The 17,802-nt window shown below is 41.9% G+C and overlaps 1 protein-coding gene across 2 annotated transcripts in view; it reads left to right on the top strand.

The window, feature by feature from the left end:
- Positions 1-17,114, top strand: part of LOC135225827 (uncharacterized) — a 41,231-nt gene extending 24,117 nt beyond the window's left edge. For both annotated transcript variants that reach the window (XM_064265352.1, XM_064265354.1), the window contains exons 2-3: positions 13,797-14,613; positions 16,478-17,114. In XM_064265352.1, the coding sequence (XP_064121422.1) occupies positions 13,797-14,613; positions 16,478-16,928 (1,268 nt within the window). In that variant the 3' untranslated portion in view covers positions 16,929-17,114. The remainder of the gene's footprint in view (positions 1-13,796; positions 14,614-16,477) is intronic.
- The last annotated feature ends 688 nt before the right edge of the window (positions 17,115-17,802 follow it).

The following is a 17,802-nucleotide window of genomic DNA, read 5'->3' as shown; positions in this document are numbered from 1 at the left end:
TTCCGAAGGTTGATCACTAAGTTGGCCTTCCGCAGGGCTGCGAGGATTTTCTTCAATATTTGCATGTGTTCTTCCCAAGAGCTTGTGTGACTGACAATGTCATCCAGGTATAATAAAAATAATGATAATTTTTATTTCAGCTCAAGGCCATATACATGAAAATATACAAAGAATAGACAATAACATACACTTTAGATACACAAGATAACATGATAAAAAAAACAAAGATTAATCGGCAGTATACATACTTGATGAGGTAGTATAAAAGATGGTAATCAAAATAACGATCATAACTGTAATAAGATTGAGAATAGTTAAAAAATTGAATGTAAAAACTTTATTGATTATAATCACAGTAAATAATGAAAAAAGGAAAAATACCCCTAATGACAATATCGTAGGTAATACAATAACAATGACAGATCTGCAGATGACATTCTGCAAGAACAGAGATTAAGTCATTTAGGGAACAACGCCTAATTTTCCTGTTTTCTCCACAGTTTAGATCTTCTTGCCGCACTACTTAGGATGCTTTGTATGAACGAATTGCTGCTGTTTCACAGTTGGTTATAGACTGGACACTGTTTGCCTTACAATGATTTTTGAATTGTCCAGATGGTTTTCTGTCAGCATCAGTGTGGTGGAGTGGTAATGAGGAATGTTTATGAGGCTTCTTAAAATGTCATTGTGAACAACAGTGATATGTCTCATGGTTCCCTCCCTGGAGTTCAATCCACAGGGAGCTCCCATAGATGCTGTAGCAATATGAGCGGAAGAGCAGCAGTTTCAAGTCTAACCTTGACGAAATCTAAAGGTAGCCCTGCCTGAAGGAAGCATAGGAGAAATTAACCTCCTTGCAACCATGTTGCCAGTTGCACATAGTTTATGATGTCTTTGTTCTATGTCTACCATATCTTTTAGGTCATCTGTGATCAAGTGATCAGAATATGGAAATTTGTTCACGAATTCCAGCTAATGATTTCTGAGGAAAATTTGTGGTTCTGCAATCTGCTTGAGCAATCTCAGGAGCAGCGACATATACTAGGTCTTGGTTTCGTTGTATAGGATATCAAATTCCTCTGCAAATTGGCAGCAAGTGTCGATGAGTCGTTGAAGACTGATGCGGAAATCTGAACCATATCATTGGCATGGCAAAGATTATCATAGTTGTTTCATTGACAGTGCATCCGATTGGGAGTGAGTTCAGTTTGACATTCAAGGCATCTGTGTACGTATTAAACAGGCATGGAGAGAGAATACCCCCTTGCCAAAACCCGTTTAGGGAGCCAAAGGTGTATGACAATATGTTACCCCATTTGACACAGAATTGCTGTGTGGGGAACCAGCAATATAAAATGCCAATTAAATATAGGAATGTACCTCTTTTATGCAGCTTTCAGTAGTTACTCTGTCAAATACTTTTTCACGTCCACAAAAACATAGGAAAACAGGAGAGGCTGATGATAGATAGTATATCAGCAATTCTTTCTCTATGTAGATGCAGGTGTCGGTTGAGTGGTATGCTTTTAAATCCAAACTGGTTGTCAGTGGTGTGTAGAAAGGGTAGAAGTCTCACTAGAAGAACCGACTTAAGTAACTTTGACCTGATCGTTGTGATTGCAATCAGCCGGTAGTTGCCAGGGTCAGCTGCATTCTTTAGCTGTTTTTGATTATAAGGTATCAAGTGAACTAAGAGTAGGGAGTCTGGAGGAAATTGGTGAATTATGCCCACATTGAATAGGGCAGCTAGCAAAATGTAGATTATCGGATGGCAGAATTTGAAAGCTTTTGAGGGAAGACTATCACAGCTGGGTGATTTATTATTAGGTAGGCTGTTTCTGGCATTGCTGATGTTACCTGGCATAATACGATCTGCAAAATGAAATTGAATCTTGTCAGTAAGGAGGTTATCTAGATCCCATTGGGAGTCTTGATCGTTTATGCAACTCAGGATATTGCTGAAGTGATTGCTCCGCATACTTAAAATAGCCTCGTCACTGACACCTTCTCCTACTCTCTGTGACAGCTTTTTAGCTTTGGGATTTAAGGACTGGATATCTTTCCAAAGATGAGGATAATCACCAGATTCTAAGTTTCTAGACATTGCATCGGCTCTTAGTTTTTTTTTTTTTTATTTAATCTGCAGTGCTTAAGAGCAAGTTTGAACTGTGCTCTCGCCTGTCTCATTAGTAATGCTGTGTCTTTTCCATCAGGCTACCCATTTTGCCTCTACAGTAAAAAACATTTCTCGTGAATATGAATACAGATCTTTAACCAAGCCATTCAATCCAGGTATATTATGAGAATAACCTTGACGAAATCTAAACGTAGCCCTGCCTGAAGCAGGCATAGCAGAAATTATGTTTGAATAGAATTCATTCAGATCCCTCCTGTTGTGGTCATTTCTACAATTTGTGTTAGTACAAAGTAAGGTATCTGCTGGTTGAACTATTGACTGCAACCTGGTTTCTGTAGTCTCCCTAAAGTATCTGGTTTTTTGTTGGTTTTTAAAATCCCAGTTTACAGCTGGTGGGCAGTCAGTTATGGGGTTCATGGCAGGGAGGGATGAGGGTACTGATGACGCCTGCAATGGGATGTGATTGTAGTCCATTGCAAGATAGTAGCGAATATTGCAGGTGATAATAGAATCATGAAGTTGTGGGGATGTGATGTAATTGTCTAGCCAGTAGGTTGCCATTGTGTCCTCTCTATTTTTTACATTTGAAATAGGAGGAGGGAGGGAAAAGCATTATATCACTAATATGGAGAGCATGATTTTGACAGAAGTGAGTAAGTTCATTATAAAATTGTTTTCGGGGATGAGAATTAAGGTCCCTGATTAAACAAATATGATCAGCAGGAGAATCGTTGAATATGCTGTGTAACTCAAACCTAGGATCATTTCAGTACTGATAAAAATTATTGTTATTTTTCCCAGCCCAAGGGCATATAACATTATCATTAGGATTTTAGAGTCCCCTAATATCACCTGAAGCCCCAGCAATCTGTCACTCCTGTAGGTCTTCACATTTACCATGTTGTGTAGTAATTTCTGCCCACAGAAAACCAGAACTTTTCCCCCCTTTTGGGGCGCTACGATTTGATCTGTACTTGCATTGATGAAGTCGAGAAGGTTCTGAAGTCTTCGTGTATTGAATCGTAGATGACAAGGTCATGTGACCAGAGGAGCATTTCTTGTGATGTAGTGATGCCTTTGAAGTTTTTGCAGAGCATGTTTAAGGAGAGGAATGTTCCTCTTGAGGCCAAAAATATTCCAAGAGATTATGTTTGATGTATCCATGACTACCAATGAAGATGGGAGATAAATGCCCTGATCATTTGAGTGGATGGGGGTTAGCCATTCGCCGTGGGTGGTTGGCTGGCACTTGCAGTGGAAGTGACCCTGGTCGGGGTGTCAGTAAGTTCCCCTGGGGGAGTTGGTACTGGATTAGGTTATATCTTGAAACTATTATATTAGGTCCAAAATTCTTGCCTTTAAGAACATTGAGGTGTTGAAATAGGCAGGTAATTCTGTAAGCCACTTTTCATTTACTTTTGCATGGGAGTTTTTGAGAGATAAGTGGGTCAGAGCCCATGAGAAACTTGATTCTCTCCACTATGGTGTGTAGCATCACTGATGAGTGCAGATCGTGAATTACTACGGGACATACCTTCTCAGGTTTCGGGCAAGGTGAAACACAAATGTTGGGCTCCAGTCCAGTGGCCAAACGAGAGGTCTTTTCTTCTTTCTGCTTGTTTGTCTCTGCCAGCCATCAGACCCCTCATAATCACACTTATCCATATCAACGATGTGAGGTCTATAGGTGATGGGGGCACTTTGACCGAGGGAGAGAGACCAGTTGGCACCTGGCTGGGTGTGGCCATCTTGACTTCGCTTCACACAGGCAAGGAAATAATGGATGCCGCATTCAAAGAGTTTGGTGGCTATCTGTGTATTTGTCTAGCGATTCCTGCACTTCTTCAAAAGTACCCCAGATCCGTGCAAGATTATTTGTTTCCACAGCTTTAAGACTGTCTAGGGATTCCTGTAGTCTGTTGATCTCGTCCCAGATTCTTGAAAATTTATCATTTGTTTCTTCGATTTTTTCAGAGTTTTTTCCAATTATTTCTGAGATGGATTTTGCTGTTTGGGAGACATTTTCTTCCATGTGGTACACTGCAGGTAGGCTTAGGTCAGTAGGCCACTTTGGAGGCAAATTGTAAGGGTCGTCGGCATAGATTTCCACTGAGCAGGTCCTTAGCCACTTAGTGATATATGATATTATCTTGTGAGAGGGCAGGTTTTTTGCAGATCGCTCCTTGAGAATGTTCTCTGGTATCAAATTTTTGCAATTTGTATATGCAACATTAATTTCCTATTGGAGAAAACATCACCAACAGATTGCATAGCAGACTCGATATCGGAATGGTTCGATTGCTTTTGTATAAAGTAAAGAAAGTTGTTTGAGAGTACGGAACTAGTGTGTGAGGCACAGGCATCGGTAGGTGCCAGGGTCACTTGCGCAATGGTTGAGATTTGTCAGATGACATTTTTGTGGTAAAGGAAGGGCCAAGCACTAGCACATACACTGCATTCTTTTACTCATTTCCCAGGACCATCAGGCCTTGAGTAGCTGTGATTTGAAAGATTTCTAAGGCACTGATTGGAGCAGGAAGAATATTAGTATATCTTCAATTGCACAACACTCTATGGCTTACATGCCTGGTATTACGTGGAGACACTAACACATTGCGTACTATAAGAGGTATAATCACCAAGGGTGAAAAAACCCTTCTTTTTGTAAAGAAACATGAGAGAGACCTCCAACACGTCCGCCCCACACACCGCACACAGTTCTCTATCCCATCCAGAATCTTGTTCATCAGTCGCTGAAAGCAACTTGGGGCATGCTGGAGACCGAATGACATGACCTTGTACTGACAGAAACTCTTGGGGGTCATAAAGGCAGTAATGTGTTGTGAGTCTCTTGCGAGTGGCACTTGCTTGTAATCTTTCTTCAGGTCAATTTTGCTGAAAAAACGGTCTCTGCCAATGTTGTCAAGGTAATATTCGATTCTTGGTAGAGGTTAGGATTCAGGATTGGTGACAGCATTCAGTTTCCTGTGGTCAACATAGAGCCAACCCCCCCCACCCCCCGTCCCCCGCCCCAAAAAACACCCCCGCCCCCCAATCCCTCATTGGGGTGGGCTAATAAGACAACTGTGAAGGCCCGCTTGCTATAGCTCTTCTTGCTTAGCCCAGTTCTAATTGGATCCCGACTTGCTCCTCGATCCTCCACGCCTTGTTGGGATTGACCCGATAGTACCTTTGGGATATTGGTTTTACACTGCTTTGCACCCATTTGTTGTGTTCTGTGGGCATCAGTATGTCCTAATTGATCTAATATGACCTCGGTATAGTCATCTAGTACCAAGATTGCCTCCCTGTGTTTAGGGTCAAGGCCCGGTGTAATGGCTTCTATCTGTGCCATTACTTCTGAGTTCAAGGCAGGCGTAGGGGCTACAGTTATAGTGCCAACCACATTTTCTGGGGTATGGGGCTCCTCATTGGTAGGTGGATTATTCTGGGCCAGAAATGGCTTCAGCAGGTAAATATGCAGGTACTTGGCTTTCTGCTTCCCACAGGCTACCAGGTAGTTAAGCTCACCATGCTTCCCCAAGATCGTGTGAGGGCCTGTAAACTGGGTTTCCAGGGGACGCGATGTCCCTGTGTGAAGGACTGGGACCTGGTCCCCAGCACTGAAAGGTTGGACCTTGACCCTTTCATCATATTTCATTTTCGTCTGCTCCTGTGTTGCTGTCTCTTTCTCTTGGGCAACTACCCAGGCAGAACGAAGTTTGTGCTGTATTCTTGGAAGCTCCCTTACCCAATTAGCCTTGTCCGGATTTTCCCAGGTGTTATGTAGGATGTTGAGGGGGCCCTTGTGGAGTGGGCGTAAAGCAGCTCAAATGAGCTGTAGCCTATGGTTTCCATAGATGTTTGTCCTATGGAGAACAGCGCGAATGGAACATTCTCTTTCCAGTCAGTTCCATCCTCCTCACAGGGCTTAGCCAAGTGACTCTTGAGGGTTTGGTGGAACCTTTCAATTATCACTTGGCTCTGTGGCCGGTAGGATGTTGAGTGGAAGTGGTGGATGCCGTGATTGGTTAAATGACTTCGGAACTCCTGGGACATGAAGCGGCTACCCTCATCTGTCTGAATCGTTTCAGGAAAGCCAAAATGACTGAAGAATGGCACTAAGGTTTCAATGGCATTCCTCAAGGTGGCACTGCAGACAGGAATAGCTTCCGGATATTGGGTGAACTGATCAATCATAGTGAGGCAGTATTGGTTCCCCTGCCTCTTCTCTGTCTGCTCTGTTGGGGAGCAGTAGTCTATGCAGACGTGTCTGAATGGGATGCCTACTGATGGAATGTTCTTTAGGGGAGCTTTTGGGATGACCTTGTTTGGGCACCCCCATAATCTGGTGCGTTGGGCATGAATTGACAAGCTCTTGACCGTCTTACCCAGAAGTGTCCTCCGAGGCCGTCATGAGCTAGCGGTAAGACCTCCTGCTGGAGGGCCATAGGCACCTTGATGCACCTGTTGATGAAATGTGCAGGTGCTGAAGAGTCCCTTGACAGGTGATATAGAACTGCTCTCTCAAGGAGGTAGCCATCTTTTACCAGATCCACAACTTCCTCCTCCGAGGTGGTGGCCTTGGCATGATATTGCTGTAATGCCGGGTCCTTTACTTGAGCTTTTATCAATTCCTCCCAACTCAAAATGGGGGTTTGGGCATCTGCCCCTGTGACGAGGAGAGCAGGGGCAGTCGGGGAAAGTTCCCAGGTGGGTGTGGATTCTGGGGGGTCCCTTATCCATTTCACCTCCCTTAGATCTATTTGGTTAAGAGGAGAGCCCAGTTCCATGGATAAACTACCCTTCGCTGCTTTATGAAGCCAGGGGTCGATTAGTCACCTGATGGGGACTTAAGTATGCCTCCACGTCTTGGCCCAGCAGGAGCAGTCGGCCGGTGGCCAGTGCCTGGAGTACTGCGAAGACGTGGTTCCAGCCTTATGGGTGGTTTCCCACGGCTACCTGCAAGCATACTGTGTGAAGGTCCTTGGTGGAGCCGTCAACCCAATGGATTGTCATCAGGATGTCCTCTCGGACTGTGGCCCCCTCAGGCATCGTGTCGTGAGATACCTGGCTCACAGCAGACCCTGTGTCAATGATGTTCAGGATGGGGTGCAGGGGGCTGGCCACATCGACTGGTGCCAAGTACACCACACTCATGCTCAGCTACTCTGTCGAGGCATCAGGGAGGGTGATGGTTTGTACCAGCCTTGAAACAGAGGCCTTCCAACACATTTATGACCCTTGAGGCTGCAGTCTTAGCATGTTATTTGGTTGGGGTCCCGCCAGTTGCCATTGGAGTGGCTGGCCTTCTGCCCTTGGCCCTGCTTGAGAGGGGGTTCTGACCAGCAGCGGTCGAGACGAGGAGGGGCTGACGGGCAACGGCTGAGAGGTTGGCTGGGAATAGCATTTTTTAGAGGAATGCCCAGGCTTATTACACTGCCTACACACAGTTTACATGGCTGATTATTTTGGCATTGCATTGTCTGGTAGTTGGCAAGAAGGGGAGCAACAGGGCGAATTTTTTTATTTAGGGAACTTTGTAGTGTGTGGTGGGTGTCCCAACTATCCATCCACTTACAGCACTCTGTGATATCTTTCGATTTTTGTCCACTAAGTAAGTGGCACTGCCTACCTGGGTCATGCGGGAGACCCAGAAGTGTCCTCTGAGGCCGTCATGAGCTAGCTGTAAAACCTCCTGCTGGAGGGCCCTAGGCACCTCGATACACCTGTTGATGAGATGTGCGGGTGCTGAAGAGTCCCGTGACAGGTGATATAGAACTGCCTTCTCAAGGAGGTAGCCATCCTTTACAGATCCACAACTTCCTCCTTCGAGGTGGTGGCCTTGGCATGATACTGCTGTAATGCCGGGTCTTCCTCTTGAACTTTTATCAATTCCTCCCAACTCAAAATGGTGGCTTGGGCATCTGCCCCTGTGACGAGGAGAGCAGGGGCAGTCGGGGAAAGTTCCCAGGTGGGTGTGGATTCTGGGGAGTTCCTCATCCATTCTACCTCCCTAAGAGAGGAGAGCCCAGTTCCATGGATAAACTACTCTTCGCTGTTTTATGAAGCCAGGGGTCGATTAGTCACCTGATGGGGACCTGAGTATGCCTCCACTGGACCAAGTCTTGGCCCAGCAAGAGTGGTCAGCCAGTGGCCAGTGTCTGAAGTACTGCGAAGACGTGGTTCCAGCCTTGTGGGTGGTTTCCCATGACTACCTGCAGGCATACTGTGTGAAGGTCCTTGGTGGAGCTATCGACCCAATGGATCGTCATCAGGATGTTCTCCTGGACTGTGGCCCCCCTCAGGCTTCGCGTCGTGAGACGCCAGGCTCACAGCAGACCCTGTGTCAATGATGTTTGGAACGGGGCACAGGGGCTGGCCACATCGACCGGGGACAAGTACACCTCACTCATGCTCAGCCAGTCTGTCGAGGCATCAGGGAGGGTGATGGTTTGTACCAGCCTTGAAACAGAGGCCTTCCAACACATTTATGACCCTTGAGGCCGCAGTCATAGCAAATTATTTGGTTGGGGTCCCGCCAGTTGCTGTTGGAGCTGCTGGCTTCCGCCCTTGGCCCTGCTTGCGAGGGGGTCCTGACCAGCAGCGGTCGAGTCGAGGAGGGGCTGACGGGCAACGGCTGAGAGGTTGGCTGGGAATAGTATTTTTTAAAGGAATGCCCAGGCTTATTACACTGCCTACACACAGTTTACGTGGCTGATTATTTTGGCATTGCATTATCTGGTAGTTGGCAAGAAGGGGAGCAACAGGGCCAATTTTCTTATTTAGGGAACTTTGTAGTGTGTTGTGGGTGTCCCAACTATCCACCCACTTACAATCCTTTGTGATATCCTTGGATTTTTGTCCACTAAGTAAGTGGCAAGTTCAGGCAGGGCAAACGATAAGAAATACTCCAACTGAAAAAGTTTGAGGATCTCATCTACCAAGACAGCGTTGGATGCCCTTATCCACCTCTGGATAGCAGGCATCTTCTTTGCCACCCCTCCGACCATGTCTGCCTGGACTCCTTCGGCATGCTCCTCCATTATTGTCTCCACATGTCAAGGGTAATTTAGAAAGCTTTGACAATGGATTCCCGTACGCGAGAGAGGTCTCCTTGTTCATGAGTGGGAGGGCTTGAAAAGTGATGGCCCCCTTCCCTTCAAGATGTTCTCCCGAGATGAGGGCTACTTTGGCAAAAGGGGGCTGGAAGTTTTCAAGGACCTTTTCTGTGTTGTCAATTCGTTCCATGGTCTGATGAGGCTGCCCATGCTACTGAGGGTGGTGTGTGACGACTTGGACGTAGAGGGCTGTATGCTAATGTTGGTCATAGTCAGTTGGTGGGACCTTTCTACTGCTTTCTCTGCCCTTTCTGCTGCCTCCTTCCTCTCTTGGAACTTTTTCTCCTTTTCTATTCTTTCTTTCTCCTTTTCTTCTTGTGCGGCTGCTTCTCCTTTCTCCAGGAATTATTTGTTCTTTCTCCCTCTTTCCAAGTAGTTAACCTTTGGTCCCTTAAGCCTATGGCTTTCCCTAAAGGGTAACACAGACACCAAGCCCTGGGAATGACGTCCTAGGATGTAATAACAGCAATTAAATTCCATCAAGGTGGAACAAAAACAAATTCTCTGAAAGCAGAGAGGTGGAATTACTCGACGCAAAACATGCTAAAAGGCACAGATTCACGTGATATGGAAAGAGTTCTCAAAATGGGAATACATTGTCACAAAAGATGTAAACTGGGCAGGAATACTGCATGAATGGTTCGATGGAACAGGAGTCACTGATTGTAAATATTCGCCGCAAAGACGTAAAATAGTGGGCACATGGATAACCAGTCAACAGACTGTAATGGGCACACATATACAAATACAGCAGAAATACTCGCCACATAGGTGTAAAATATGAGCCTCACCGACAACCAAATATAACAGCAGCCAACAGGCTGTAATGAAATGCGTATATAACGATGCGGCAGATTTATGTGTCATGCGGGCGTAAAATGTGGCCTCACAGATGATCAAATATAAAAGCAGTCAAACAGACTGTAAAGATAATGGCCAGTCAACAGACGGCAATAAGATGTGCGTATACAACCATGGCCAACGTTTGTCATGAGGCCTTATGGATGAACATGTACAATAGCAGTCAAGAGACAGAAAACATGTAAGCAACAATCTGCAGACTATAATAAAATACTTATACAATATGTATAAATATGGAAAAGTACTTGTAATGAGGGCATAAGAAATATTAGCCTCACAGGTGATCAAAATGCAAAAGGAGTCAACAGACTGAAAAAATAAAAGCCGTCAATCAGTAATGCGAAGTGCATTCCAAGATACCCCCAGATTTAAAAAAAATATCAATGAGTCCAGCAGACTGTAATGGAATGCGCCTACTTATATAAATGTGGCAAAGTATCTGTCACGAGGTCGAGAAAAAATAACGTTGGCCTCACGGACTATTCCAAAATATAAGCAGTCAACAGACTGAAAAATAAAAAGCAGTCTAACAGTACTACGAACCCATATAAGCTGACAAAAATTTTTAAGATATCGCTCTGTCGAGCAGACTGTAATGAAAGTACATATAACACATATAACAACGTGGCAAAAGAAAAAAAAATATCAAGCAGTCGACCAGACTGATAAAATTTACTTAACCAGTCAACAGATGGTAATGGACTTTACAAAGGCGAATTAAATGAAAATATGGTGTTGCAAACATGCAAAAATCATTAATTTCCATGGTTCTTTATAGGTAACGGTTATTTGCTCACATATCTCCCAGCTTAGGTCTTGTGTTAGGAAAAATAGTAGGGGAAATGGCTTGTGGTTATGTTTACAAACAAAATGACCTTATTGTTGATTAACCGGCCATAATTCTTTTGTCCAGAGTAGCCCAGATGGCTAGTGCAAGACAGGCCGGGAGGGGGGAAGGGGCAATTCCTATCCATACACAGCTGGTCTGTCCATGCATATGTGCGTTTGGTTTTCCGTCTACCTCACTGGGTAAAATGCTTTGTTTGTTTTTAATGAATTCGCATGTGTTACCATAAGAATATAAAATATTTCCCCTTCTTCAATGACCTACCCAAGATTACTACACTGTTGTTTGAGCACTGCTTCTTAGGAGCAAGTAAGGGGAGCAATGAATGAATGGGAGGTACTGGGGTTCTACTTAATTACCTCCTCAGAGGTTATAGTTCTCGAGGAGTAGCTACACATTTCTTGCCCATTTTATACCTATTATAAGTCCTAATTTCATGCCACGAGGGGCAAAAACTATGCGAGAGAGAAAGAGAGAGAAAGAGAGAGAGAAATGATGACTCGTCCGGTGGATATTCAGCAAACTCGTATTTGCTTTCTAAAATAAAACTAACTCAGAGCGACTGTACTCTTAGCTAATGGAATATTTATTTTGAAAATACATGATGAAAATACAACTCATCACCTTTCATTTATGCTATTTTAGATTAAAATTGCAGTTTAAGAAGTACCTTACAAAACCCTGACAAAAAAGTAACGAAAAAGTGAATTTAAAAAAAAAGCTTCATAATTAATTAAAAAAAATAGTTTCTCAAGTTCATTATCTGTATAAAAATATTTTTGTTTTGCCATGGCTCACTTATATTCAATATATCTTAGCTGCAAAAAGCTGAAAAAGAAAAAATATTTGAATAAGAGTTCACAAATTATAACAAATACGAAACAACACACGTAAATGGTAACTGTGGGAGAAATTCTCCTGAAATGGGAGACAGCTGGACCACATACCCACCCTTAATCAAGTCAAGCTGAACACTGAAGCTTGAAGCTACTGGCCGTGTCAAGCTGGAGCCACGCTGCCAAGTGTATGAATTACAAAACCATCTAGAAAACACCGGGAGAATTCCACACTGGTAACCGTTTAAGGGTTAATTACAGGACTTTCCTAGCTACCTTGCTTCAGGCATAGCACAGAAAACTATTGGTTAGTGAGCGGAACTTCTCTCACTAGTAGCTAAATATGGCATGCACACAATTCTAGCTTTCCTATTTGTAGCTGAAAAAGGGGCAATCACAATTGGTGTTCCCTAACAATGAATACCTAAACTTGAAAAAGATACTCTTACCTTGCTGTGGGGTTTCTTATTCCTTTCTTTTGCTCTGATGGGCTTATGGTGCTGGGATTTCAGGTTCGTTTTTCTCTTCCTGAGAAAATTCGCCACTTTTGAAAATTAAGTCTTGATGGGCTAAGCAACGGGCTTATTTACTCTGACTGCTACAAAGAAGAAACCCAATCGAGTGCTTAATCATAAATAGAAAACAAGATGTTGGCTGATGGCCAGATAACATTAAAGGGAGAATCGTAAGAAAACTCTACGGGTGGAATATACAGGGAATATTCACACCTAATGTTAATCTGCTAATTCAGGGTGCCAGCAATGACTAATGACCCAATTGCGAGGAACAATGAACCCGTGTTCAGGAACACGTGGGTTGATTTCCAACACACACATAGGCCCAGAGCTTTCAAGGATAGGAAGAATCCACCTCACAACAGGGATATGCAGATATACCTGCAACACAGACGTGTGCGATAGACCAAGAATTTGACATGAGCTTAACATAAATCCTACTTTCTTAGAGATTCCTCAGAGGGCAAAGAATGAAATAATTACTACTCAAACATTGTTAACCAGAAAGGGGGTAAATATGAACACAACCACATTTAAGGGAACCACAACTCTTAAATCTTCTAGGATAAGAGAGCAAAGCTGTGGAGGAGTGAAAGGGGGATAGCAATGAACAATTGCCCCAGCACAGGCACAGGGAAATATAATAGATTAAGTTTGCTGCAACCACACTCCTGTACTTTACATTTCTTGCTGAGATGTGTCTTTGTAAACGAACAGATGAAGGAAGGGACTTCTCAAAGTGCGTCAGGTAAGGGTCATATGCTGGCCACGTGGGGTATGTAGGCTCGTGGGCAAGGGGGAGCAGCCTGCATGTGAGGTTCCGCATTGGGTCAGAGGTTGTGCCCGTGTCAGACCCGAACTCGGCTAGGTACTGCGCATGTGTGAGGAGGAATTGCGAGTGTCAACTCGTTTTATTATCTGCAAAATAAGGAAGAGGACAGCACAAGAGAAGAAAACAAGAGACGCATGAGAAGCGTGAGAGTGAGAGAATAGGAGATTCTGTGGGGCTTGCACTTTAATGGATATGAAGTTGAATTGTGAAAGTAAATCTCGAATCGATGCCTACAGTATATTATACTCGTAAATACAGTAATACATTACATTGTAGGTGAACACAGTCACCAGCGACTAATAACCTTGACATCTCATGCAGTAGTAACAATAATCTACTAGCCTTTGCCTCATTTACTTCTAATGACAAATTTTAACCAGGGAGCAAATTTTGATATAATAACGAGTATTATGTATTTTTTTGTCTTATTTTGATAAATTAGAGTAACTTTTAACACTAAACGGTAAAATGAAATTAATCTATGTACTACAAAAAAGTAATTCTTGAAATCTGGTGTAGTTATAAGTATAGTTTAGTTAGGAAATGAGGAATATCACAAGAATTAGTCAGTAATACTAATAAAACAAGTTCAAGTATTTAAGCAAATCATAATTTGTGCAGTAATGATTTTCTTGATAATTTTCCAGTGGCGGCCAGTGAAAAGAAGACTGTCGTACCACAGAGCCTGATAGCTGAAGAGAGCGTGAAGAAAGTCCTTGAGACGGACAAGGGAAGCGATGTCCTCTTGAAATCTTGGAAGGTTGTTGACTTCACCAAACCAGGAGACAACTATGCCTGTTTCGTGACAAGCGTCGAAGTCAAGTTTTCTAAGGGCAATGGAGAAAATTGCGAAGTGACTTACATAGTGAAGCTCAATGCACAAAGGAGGATGGAAGGGTTCCCAGACATGACACCATTCCTGTTCAAAAAGGAAGGGAAATTTTATGAACAACTTGTTCCCGTGTTGAACGAAGCACTAACTGCTGCAGGTCAAAAACCTCTACGCTTTCCCAGGTGTTTTCTAGTCCTACTGGAAGAAGGAAAAGAGCAGATTTATTTCGAGGACTTAAGAGCGAGAGGTTTCAAGATGTTTGATAGGAAGAAAGGCATGAGCAAGGACCACTGCGCTCTTGTTTTGGCAGAGCTTGCTAGACTGCACGGGGCATCTTACCTCCTGAGGAGGAAGGTTTTGGAAGGGAGGCCCGCCTCTGAGAAATATGACTTCCTTGCTGTAGATTTTTTTAACTTTTTTCCTAAAGCCAAGGACGTGTTTCTACAAGTGTTTGAAGCTAATGTCGACACTGGTATCATGATGCTGGAAAAAGTCGGTGGCTACGAGAAGGCCATTGAATGGCTGAAGCCCTTCAAGATGGAGTTAGAAGATGCTTTTTCTACTGGCATGCAAAGCGAGAGGTATAGCGCCATATGCCATGGAGACTGCTGGAACAACAACATTCTTTTTAAGTGAGTTTGGGAATATCAGCAATGCTGTTTTACTGTTTATCAAATCTCGTATTTGCCAAATATTCTGAGGGATAATAATTTTTAGTCTCAGTATTAATCTCCGGGCTTATTTTAACTGCTGTTTGTAAAGATGATCACGTCTCTACCACAAGAATGATATTTGATGAAAGGACAACAAGAAACTGCCCAAGACAGGGTACAGAAAGAAAACTCCCAAATTTTCTTTTTCTTGGAAGCATAAACAAAATTCTCATATCTCTCACCACTTGCAGTGTCAACTTTTTTAAGAGAGAGAGAGAGAGATGTACCGCTTCATTAGTTTATATATATACTATATATATATTATATATATATATATATATATATATATATATATATATATATTATATCTATCTATATATATATATATATAGATATATTATATATATATATATATATATATATATATATATATATATATATATAGATATATATATATATATATATATATATATATATATATATGTATATATATATATATATATATATATATATATATATATATATAAAAGAGAAAAATAAAAAATTCCCATCTTGGGAAAAGCAGCAATGAAAATGGTAAAATTAATTGGAGTGAAAAAGGAATAAAGGAAATCAATTTGCAATAACGTTGCAAGTTGAAGAGAGGCTGTCCATCGAAAGAGAAGAAAATTCGGTTACAGTATTAATGTACTTGTGGAAAAATTTCAAACCAAATGAAACGGTAAAGTGCCCATTACTCTACTTTCCCTGATTAATGATTTTCGAACAAACGTGCATGATACGGCAAAGGTCATCGGTGACGTCATTTTCCCTGAAATGGAGGTCCTTGAAATAAATGAAATAAATCTGTTACCTGCTACTTTTGTTCACATTTAATTGTCAAATCGTATTCAGCGATAGAGTATCAAGGCATCTGTTTGATATTAAACATGATTCATTACGGATGGTCAAAAACCTCCAGTGGTGACCTCTGGCAATGAAATGTATTTGTAGTTTAAGTACTGTAGAAGAAGGCAGTTACGTGGCTTTGCGTAAGATGGTAAATGACAAATAACGTAAAAAAATGAAGCTTTCACTGGTCAAGTAGAAACCATATTAGGAAAGCGCTAATTATATGCAAAGCTAAACTATTTTTATCGTTATCGTTATCACCATATCATCCCTACTTAAGTTGATTACTGGGTCGTTTATCCGTTTTTTGCACGTCATAGTTATGATAACGAGTTCTTCTGCATTATAACTGTTTTTGAAAAGATATGTAGTCTACTGAATTTATTCGTAAATTTTAAGTTTTCACGTATTTTAGGTGACGTGCTGGAAAGTACGTTTTCCAATATTATTGATGGATCTTGGCTCTATTAAACAATATGTTAATGGTCCCACGTGTCTTTATGTTTCTGATATATTTTTTGTAGTATATATATTTTTCATTCGTTTGACTTCATTTCCTTTACCACTAAGGGAAAAAATCTTACGCACAACTCTCTCCTTGACTTTATTATTTAGGGGAAATACAAAAAGTTCTATCTATAAGTGTCTTTTGCGATTTGAGTGTTTTAGTTCCAGATTCTGTAAAGTACACTACTGCTTTCTTTTCCTAAAATATATAGAGTCGTTATCATTGCTGATACAGTTAACGATTTACTGATGAGACTTTGATACCCACCATTCAGTTGTGCAGACGTTGAAAATACGTTCCCAAGTTCGTTTAGTCCCCGCCTCTGATAGAAATATCTTCACAAGAGTGCACAGGCAATCACTGCAGACCCTCTTGTCAGGTGGGATAATATTATATTTTTTATCAAGTACAGAAACAGGAAGTCACAACTGCTCTTTCTTACAGATATGACGACGAAGGGCGTCCGGTAGATCTCATGTTGGTAGACCTCCAGATATGCCGGGAGGTATCTCTCGCCTGTGACTTGAATTACTTCTTGTACACCAGCGTGACTGGGGATGTCAGGAGACCGAACATCGATCATTTCATGTCCATCTACCATTCGACTTACAAAGGGGTGCTGGAAGCGGGTGGCCTGCCGATGTACTTCAACCAAGAGGAGCTCTTGGAAGAATTCCGAGGCAAAAATAAGACGGGCTTAGTTTTTGCCTTGGGTCTCATTCCGGCTTTACTGATGGAGCCCGACGAAGTTCCAGAATTCTCTGATAGAGATTTGGACGAACTAGTGCAAGAACTTAGGATGATAACTTTGAATAAGCTCAACACGCATCCTTTGTGCAAACCTCGTTATCTTTCAATATTTGATGAGTTTATGGAAACTGGATTGATCTCTTAGCGAATATGAGGTCATTTGGGACTGAAATGCCAAAATATTAATTTCTTTTGTTTATTTGTATTTTATATGAGTAGCTGAGCTTATAAATACTTGAAGATTAACTAACTATATATAAGATACTTTAAGAGAAATTCTCTTTTGTGGTATTTTCCAGAAGAATGAATAAATAGGCTATATCACCTCCATCACGAGAATTTTTGAATACGTTGATATCCCACTGGTGACTACAGCGCCTTATTCGGCCGTAGACAAATACTATACTATTTGTTTGAAAATACTTTAGTAGTGTTCAGAGGTTACATTTTTCAAAATTAATGAGGTGAGTATCAGTAACTGATTCCCTCACCCCACTGGTCAACCTTTTAAACTGGGCTAAATTTTAATACTATTTTATGTTTACGACTATATTTCTTAATTAAATTCAATTTGAAATAGAATATAGGCCAAAAGCAAAGCACTGGGACCTATGAGGTCATACAGTGCTGAAACGAAAAAGGCCAGTAAAAGGTTTGAAAGGTGTAACAGGAGGTAAACCTCGCATTTGCACTATGAATAAACTGTGAGAGGATTGAAAGTAAGATGGAGGACAGAGAATATGAAAGGAGGTACAGTAAATGGAATGAAATGGGTTGCAGCTAGGGACCGAAGGAATGCTGCAAAGAGCCTTAAGTAATGCCTGTAGTGTACAGTATGAGGTGCAATAACTCTCTACGGGATATATTTCTTAGTGGAATCTGATATTGCCTCGGCTAAGGAGGGTATTCAAATAAGATAAAGTATACATTATCTCAATAAAAAAAAAGGAAAGCGTAAGGAAAACTCTAAGGATCAAATTTAAAGGAGATATATTTACAATTTAATTACTCTATGTATT

The sequence above is a fragment of the Macrobrachium nipponense genome, chromosome 13, assembly GCF_015104395.2.
Source record: "Macrobrachium nipponense isolate FS-2020 chromosome 13, ASM1510439v2, whole genome shotgun sequence".
NCBI classification, from domain to species: Eukaryota; Metazoa; Arthropoda; class Malacostraca; order Decapoda; family Palaemonidae; genus Macrobrachium; species Macrobrachium nipponense.
Note: the sequence above shows the minus strand (reverse complement) of the source record. Positions and strands in the feature narration are given on the sequence as shown.